The following is an 8,644-nucleotide window of genomic DNA, read 5'->3' as shown; positions in this document are numbered from 1 at the left end:
CACACACACACACACACACACACACACACACACATAGCAGTGATAATAACACATTATCTAGTCCGTCGGACATGAGGGATTGTAATGAAATACCTGACCAAGCGTGAGTTGTTTACCTGAGACTTGTCCTGAATGTGTCACCTGCCTCTTCCAATGCCGTCACATTACCAAGACGTCTGGACGGCCTGGTGGAGATTCGTCCAGATCAGTCACACCACAGTCACACAAGAACACACACGCACTAAATCTTCCTCGCTTTTGTTTTTGTCACACAGAGAAATATTTTCTTCTAGCCCTGCAGGGCAGGACAGAACTCATATCAGAAGCTATTATTCTCCCGGACGCTGTATGTCCAACCTGTACTACACAGAACACTGTTATTGCTTTAACCTCTTTATGAAGACAGGGCTATATGGAGATGGACTGTGCAGTATTTCCACCATCAGTCCTCTGTGCCTTTTAATGTCGCTTGATTTGATAATGCGACCCTGTACATCGATCCGCGAGCGAGGTACAGCGTTTTTGTATTAGACTCACCTGAAGGTAAGCTGCCCGTGAATGGAAAGACGTTCAGCACTACATTCAGTGATCCATAGCAAATTGAAATTTGGGGGGATTTTCCTTCCAGATATTTGCAGGATACAAAAAAAACAAAAAAAACAAATGTTCATTCCAATTGTTTTTCTTTGCGGTATTTAATCATAAGTACAGTAATATATAAGTGTAAGTAAGGATGTGCATATACTTAGAATAAAACCCTTTAGTGACAATTGGCCATAGCATTAAATATACTTTATAAGAGAGTTTAATTTTTTACAAAATAGAATATTTGAATGAGGTGTTGTGTGGCTGGCAAAACATCACCAGGCTTCTAATCGACTTTACAACGACTGAACGCACTGATGATGCCCACATCACTTACAATCTAACTTAATCCAGTCTTAATAACCAGCCGTATAACGATAATGGAAGTGCGGTAACTGTGGAAACAAGAGCAGTGCTGAAACACAAATCATATGATCAACACTGAGAGCCAAGTTAGCTGAGATGAGAACGAACAGGATCATTTCAGCCCGATAGGCCGCGTTAGAAGAACAGGGAACTTGAAGTAATACATGCTACATAATGATCTGCCCACACACAGACACACCAGAATATTACGGGTACAACTAGTAGCATCTGTAAGACACTGTAATTCTACTTTTCCGAATTCTGTAACACACCCTGAGCCCTTCTTGTTACGATAGGGGGACAAGTGTTAAGATAGAGAATAGAAAATACCAGGAGCAGCTTCAGTCAGAAACTATTGATATCTGCACTGGCCTTCAAGAGGGGGGAGGGGGGGGTCTCTGTGGCTCAATATGATGTATATCCAGAGAATTCGTGCTGGAGGCCACCAGCTCTGCGAATGGTCTCAGGGTGCTCCCTCTCGGCCTCAAGGCTCACACACCAACACAGGAGCAAACATGCATAAGCAGTTTTTCTATTTACTCTTTTTTTTTACTTTCTGCCTGTTTAACACTCATGCACACACTGAACAAAGCTTAGCCACCATCACACACACACACACACACACACACACACACACACACACACACACACACACACACACACACCCAAGGTTTAGCCACAGGCCCTCCTGTGCTCGGCGGACCATTGGATTTTTAATTAGCGCAGCAGTGAATCAACAAGGCCAAGCTCTGAGGAGAGATGCGCAGGCCATGGTTAAAGCTCAGCGTGGCCTCAAGTCGACCCTGTCTCACACAGCACCCTCACAATACACAGGGGCGGGTGCGGGGGTGCGCTTGGTTAAAGTTCATGGGCGCTATGAATCATGGAGAATCGGATGAGTTTTGGGAGCAGTGAATGTTGTTTCTCGTGACGGAGGGAGCTGCTCCGCTGGCCTGCCAGCCCGAGGGTGTTACACCAGTCTCTGAGCAGAGATAGTGCAGAGTGACTGTGCTACAAACTGCCACTGTGATTAAAAAGATATGTGAAATTGCAAGCTAGCCAGATCACTATCCTGAGACGAGGGGAGCCGTGGAGAAAGAAATTGTCTACAGCAGCTGGATTTACTTTTCAAAAGCAATTCATGGAGTCCCCCGTCCCCCTTTTCATTTTGAAACAGAGGAAAATATGAACCCTAAATACTTCATAACCTTGAGGAAACGGGTAGAGTTGATCTTCATCATGGCCACGTTTGACCCCTAACCCCGCTGTCACTCCGAGGGTGCGTTCTACTGATGCATGGCTCTGTCATCCCCTCGTGGTGTGACACCAGTCAATAGCTTTGATTAGCGAGCAGCGAGCTGGACTGAAACACAGCAGGGTCAGACTGTAGACGCTGCGTCCGCTGCTTTGATTTTTAGCGCGTGGTGTGCGCGTGCGTGCGTGTGTGTGTGTGTGTGCGTGGGGCAAAGGGAGAGAAAGACAGAGGGCCTGTGTAACAGAAAGCACTGATTGTGCTATTTATTTCTGCTTACTTCCGGGGCCACGGCGGGCTAATCAATACAGAAAGGGCTCGAGGACGTTGTGTCTGGCAGGTTTAGATGGACTGCGATGCTGTTTTTATCAGCACGTGCACATGCAAATCCGATTTTTCAGTCTGATAATGCTTACATATATAATACGATCAGCCTACAGAGTCAACGTGGACGGACTGGAAGAGCAAAGCTGGATTGAATTAGACCATTAATGTGATTGTTTTTAATGCAGTGGCCCAGTGTTGTTTTTTTTCTTTTATACCAAAGACAGAACATGCCAGATAGTATATCTCTGTGTTGGTGTTCCCTCCGCTGACCCCCATGTTTGTGTGTCATCAGGCGATGTTCAGCTTGTGCATGGTGGAGAGTGAGGCAGACGAGGTGACTCTGCAAGGGGTGACCGGCGTTGGACTGAAGCACGCTTTGGACTTCGCCTACACCGGGCAGGTGAGCCCGAGCAACAGCCACCACAGCTGACCAGACTAGCCCCTTTCACAGGGTTTTATTGTGATATATTTATTTGTATTAACAGCGATGCAGCTTACTTTATAAGAAGATGTTTTGCATGTAAAACTCTTTATCTTTCAAGGTTCCATATAGAGGATTCAGAGAGTATTTGCAGTGTGAAGATATAGTGGAGTCATATCTACCTGGGCAGAGAATGTAGTAACGCTAGCTCTCTCTTTCCATGTGTCATAATCTCATCTTCTCTCTGCTTTGTTTACATGACGGAGCTATTTTAGTGCATGTGAGTCTCTCTGTTGTGCCCTACTGGCTAGCTAATCGCCGGCGCTCTGCACTACGCTCATACGTCGATTACCGCTGATAACGCCGTCCCGACCCACGCCGTCCTGGTCCCCAGCTCCCAAAAAAACAGCAGGCGCTGTTGCCATTGTTCGCGCCGTTAGCTGCTAGCCGCCGGCTCAGTCGTTGCCATTTTGAGAGCCGTGTGGAGGCAATAAAAATTTAAAAAAATAATCTTCAAGCTACTTCAGTGTTTATTATAAGAGTAGAATGTTGTATTTCCCTCTAAAAAGCAGTTGAATATATGTCTACAGTAGCAATTATCATTACAGTTACACATTACAGTGGTTACTTTTCACCATTGCCAAATATGTCACCGAGATAAATCAGAGCAGGACATCTGCAGATTACCACTTTAATCTCGGCAGCAGGGGCTTCTACAGCAGCGTGCCTCTGGATACAGTGGTATCCAGCTGTTAGCAGGTGCTGTCATCCCCCTGCCCTCTGTGGTCACACTGCGGAATGTTATTCTGGGATCCAAACAAGAAACACAATTATATTCAAGAAGGCAGAAGTAAAGAGGACAGTATTACATTTCACGCGGGTGAGGTCACTTGTCCTCGCCCTCTCGCCCCGTCAACAAAAGAATCGTTTGCGATCATTTCTAATCAACTTTTTTTTTTTTTTTTTTTTTGCAGTTGCCGGCGATGCTCGGTCCAATAAGCAGACTAGCGGCTTAGGCAGCAGACCCGAGAGGCCGGAAACTTTGTAATTACTCCTAATTTTATTTCCATAGTGGAAATGAGCAAAGAGGGAGCCGGTTAGGCAGCGTAAGTAGGTCAACAGCAGGCTTGCGAGCCGCCCTGCTTTGGTTGGCTCAGAGCCTCTGTTCGCCTGGTGGAGATGATAGCAGATGAGATGAGGGCAATATGCTTATCTCCCACACCGTGAATAATGACCTACTAAATAATCCTTCAGCCACATGTCATAGGCCGACAGGGCCGAATCAGGACGATGCTCTCTGCCCGGAAGTCAAGTTAGTAACTTCAATGACATTTTCACTGCATGCCAAGATGACAAATGCAGTGTTATCACCCACAGACATGACTTTTATTTTCCCAGACGGTAAATCTTTCATTCTTTCAATCATTCTGAGTAAAGAGAGAGAGAGTGATGCGAGGCTACAATGGGTCAGATCCTTTTGTAGAAGACGTCTACACTCTACCTCCCTTCATTTCCGCCTTCTCCCCCAGGTGAAAGCGCGCAAGTAACCAGCGCAATAAACGTTAGTTTGCACAAGAGCCACGCTGTTATAAAACCGACTTGTGTGCCGTGCGAGGTTGAAGTGCTCTGACTGGAGTGGAGAGGAGAACAGCGCCGTTCACTTACAGTTATTGCAGTCACGTTATTATTTTTGGGCTGCTGCCTGCCGGGACGCTGATTGAGTCAAAGAAGAAAAAGCAATAAAATAATAATTGAACGTTTGTTGCTCTTGATCACAAGTTTATCTCCGCGGGATAAATGTGCAGATGCAGGTAATTGCAGAGAGGAAATGGAAAAAAAGAGGTAACATATAAACAAATTGCTTGATGATTTTTTTACATGAGTTATAATAAGCGGACAAACATGCATGGGAAGGAAAGCAGCACATTTTCTATCCAGATTTGTTTTGTCCAGATTAAAAACAGGAGCTGCCTTTCCATGCTCTCAAAAATCAGAAAGAACGAGGAGGCCTGAGCAAAAACAACAAAAAAACAGATACCCGTGAATGCTGATTAACAATATTCCAGCCCACTGCTGTGTCAACGATATAGTGAGAGGCGAGGGAGACAAATGATCCACAGACAAAAAGTCATTTTTTCACACTTTCACTGCTGATGCAGTCACAGCTCTGTGGCTATGTAGGGCAACGCTGCTAAATGTATTATCAAAGGTTTGTTCCTACCCTTTAAAGCCAAACATTTTATTTGGAGTAGGTGAATCCGCCATGTGAGAGGTAACACGGGGCATGTTTAGTCTGATTGGGCTATTATTCCAACGATTCAGACAACATTTAACTCCATGTGGTTGTGTTTGTGGGCTGGGAATAGAATAAAAAAATAAAAAAGGGCAGTTAAGCCTCCATCGAGTACACAACGTGCTCCCTGGCACTGTGAGTTGGCTGTATTACAGAGCTTTATGTTGCATATGGGTGGGTAATATGGAGGAAACAGAAGGAGGCTTTCAGCAGATCATTTCAGCTGCTGTTCTGTCAGCTCGACCGGAAGCGTTTTGGGCAGAATCAGTGACGAAACAATTGCCAGAATATGTTGCTTTGATTTGGAGGACGATCACGGTGAATCGGGCACATTGGTGGAGCCATTTCTTGTTATAAGCGGCCCGATCCGTCACACTCATTCGCCCTGTCTCTATTGCGCCATTTAAAACATATTAGGTAACCTGGCGTACGGACAGCATTCTCAGTGTTTAAAAAAAAACAAAAAAGGAAATGTGAATAATGACAAAAGACATATAGGATGCTGCCTGGTTTAGGTTTAGTCAGGTGACTTGTAGGCTTTAACTCAGGTCACACTGCACATACTGTTACACACAGCTGATTTTCAAAACGTATTGGTATCTTTTGATATAGCCCAATATACTTTCTGTTTATATTGTGCTGTGTTACAGACAGGCTAACTGCTCAATGACTGGCCCATACCAAACAAAAACGAATGGGCCCAAATAGGGCGTCAATGACTTTAAAATGTAAGAATTTAGAAAAAAATGTCCAAAATAATTTCTCCAAACCCAAATACCTGAAACAATATTTAGTAAGTATTCATTTTACTTTCATGTATGACAAAGAAAAGCAACAGCCCCTCTCATTTGAGAAGCTGGAACCAGATAACGTTTGGTGTTTTTGCTTGCAAAACGATGGAAATGAGTTATGATCAAAACAGTTGTCGATTCATAACCTGAAACATAAAACACACCAAACACTGGCAGCGTGAGGCCAAACAGGAAAAAGGACCTGTCATACTGGTATAAAGTTATTAGTGCAGTCCATCCAATAGCTGCTGAGACATTTCACTAAAAACCCAAAAGAACTTTCTGGTGGTGCTAGAAGAAAAGTAAAGGGATCACCAACATCAGAGTATTGGATCCCCAGGGGACCATGAATATCTGTAACAAATCCCATGGATGTCCATCCAATAGATGTTGAGATATGTAACTCTGGACCAAAGTGGTGGACCGACCGACGTCGTCTCAACCGAGAAAAACAACGATTCTCAACTATCTTGACATTTCCATGAAGTTATGACTATTATTATTTTTTTAAACTAACACTAAAATGCTTTTAGGCAATGAGCCTGATAATGAACTGCAACCCAACCACAGTGAATGACCTTGTTCATCTCTGGACAGATCCTGCTGGAGCCAGCGGTGATCCAGGACGTCCTGTCTGCAGGCAGCCACCTTCAGCTGCTGGAGCTCCTCAGTCTCTGCTCCCACTACCTCATCCAGGTATACGCACACACATACACAAACACACACACACACACACACACACACACACACACACACACACACACACGCACACACACACACACACAGGTCCTACCAGGTTAATGAAAATCCTGTAATATTATGGCGTTCCACTCATGATTTGATCCTATCTGCAGGGAATACCAAGAAAATGTACAAACGGGCCACTTAACTTGAAGTGCAATATCTTTTCTATTTATGCTTTATTCCACACATTTACTGTATTAGTGTCAGCATCCAATTCTCAACTGCACTAGACACCAATGATAATTCCCCTTTACACAAACAACGGAGCAGCATGGACCAGGATGTACAGGTTTTAGTGTGGAGTGCCCCGTACATAGGGATTATGGTGAATACATACTGACGTGGCCTCTTCATCTTTATTGTGATAGAGTAAAAATCTAATATAAAACAAGGCTGCCATCTGTACCAACATCACAATGTTCTTCCTTGTACTGTGTATTATAATTTTTTTAATGTAAGGCAATAACAGAAATCCAGATTAGGTGTTTAAAAGGCCAAAGAGTACAGATTTCTTTTTGGAACAATCCTGGACACAAACGATAAACTGGAAACTCCAAAACCCAGATTATAACCCAGATAGCGGTGTGTAAAAACAAAAACAGTGAAGAAACAAATGGTGCGTGTGCTGACAGCAGCGACAGTAACATCAACCAAAGGAACAGTTCAACATTTTGGGAAATGCACTTATTGGCTTTCTAGCTGAGAGACAGATGAGAGAGGATCAATACTGCTCTCAGATTTGTTTGCTGAACATTAAGATAGAGCCAGGAGACAGTTAGTTTAGCTTAGCATAGCACAAAGCCTGGAAACAGGAGGCTAGCAGCTATGTTGAATTATTTCTTCAAGCGAACATCACTGCAAAGTTTGACATCAAAAGTAATTTGTGGAAACAAAAATAAACTGTTGCATTTATTCAAATTCAACAATGTCCAACCTCTTCTGTAAAGAATAGGCTAGTGTGAATCCTCCCCCACTGGGAGGTTACAGGTCCGATTCAGTGTGCCGCTCCAGGACACTTCATTGGGGTTGGATGCTTGTCGGCTAAGGTGCCCGAGTCCAGATCTCCTCAAGAACTAGGCCACCCTGCTGCTTGTTTAATGCGTTTTATCCCAGAGGCCGAGATGGATCTGATGGAACAGAGGCAAAGTCAGCCTCCGTTCCTCTGGGTACGCGGCCAAAAGCTGCTGCAGACAAATCGGGTTGAGTTTGTTGCAGAGCAGAGCCACTCTGAGGAGTCTCATGCACAGTTTTCCCCTTGAGCTCTCAATGCATTTTGCAGTGGTTCCACTTAATTACACACGGTAATAATTACATTTCATCTTGTGCTTCTCGAATCCCTGCCACCAGACTGTAATGTTTTTTATACTGTATGATACCCATCCACCTCAACTTAGCTCAAATGTGCCATCTGGTGGTCGCGAAAGTTACCTCTCTATTGGTTTGCAGTGACCAGACTGTACCTCACTATAAACAAATACAAAACTCCTGAATATTGTCATGGATTGTGTTTTTTTCTCTTTTGTTTGTTCATCTGCTTACATCCTTGTTTGCACAGCACACGCCAGCTGACTGCTTCACTTGGTATGTGGTTAGGGTGCATAGTGGGGCGGTAAGGCCGGACCAATAACATTGATTTACCAATACACGCTGCACCAGTTGATTGAAAATCCAATGCGTCGGCCAATCAGGATCCTCCTCCTCCAATGTGCAGAATTCAGTAAATTGAATATTGAATAGCTGATCGATGCTACACCGGCTGTGTGTGTGTGGCGCTTTGAGTCCTTCATTTGAAGTGATTCTAATGAGACATTTTGACTCATATGTGTGTGTGTGTGTGTGTGTGTGTGTGTGTGTGTGTGTGTGTG

At 44.1% G+C, this 8,644-nt stretch overlaps 1 protein-coding gene across 2 annotated transcripts in view; it reads left to right on the top strand.

The window, feature by feature from the left end:
* Positions 1 to 8,644, top strand: part of klhl32 (kelch-like family member 32) — a 26,894-nt gene that overhangs the window by 5,767 nt on the left and 12,483 nt on the right. For both annotated transcript variants that reach the window (XM_031874469.1, XM_031874468.1), the window contains exons 4-5: positions 2,823 to 2,930; positions 6,633 to 6,731. In XM_031874469.1, the coding sequence (XP_031730329.1) occupies positions 2,823 to 2,930; positions 6,633 to 6,731 (207 nt within the window). The remainder of the gene's footprint in view (positions 1 to 2,822; positions 2,931 to 6,632; positions 6,732 to 8,644) is intronic.

Source organism: Anarrhichthys ocellatus, unplaced genomic scaffold (genome assembly GCF_004355925.1).
Source record: "Anarrhichthys ocellatus isolate YVR2014 unplaced genomic scaffold, GSC_Weel_1.0 scaffold81, whole genome shotgun sequence".
NCBI classification, from domain to species: domain Eukaryota; kingdom Metazoa; phylum Chordata; class Actinopteri; order Perciformes; family Anarhichadidae; genus Anarrhichthys; species Anarrhichthys ocellatus.
Note: the sequence above shows the minus strand (reverse complement) of the source record. Positions and strands in the feature narration are given on the sequence as shown.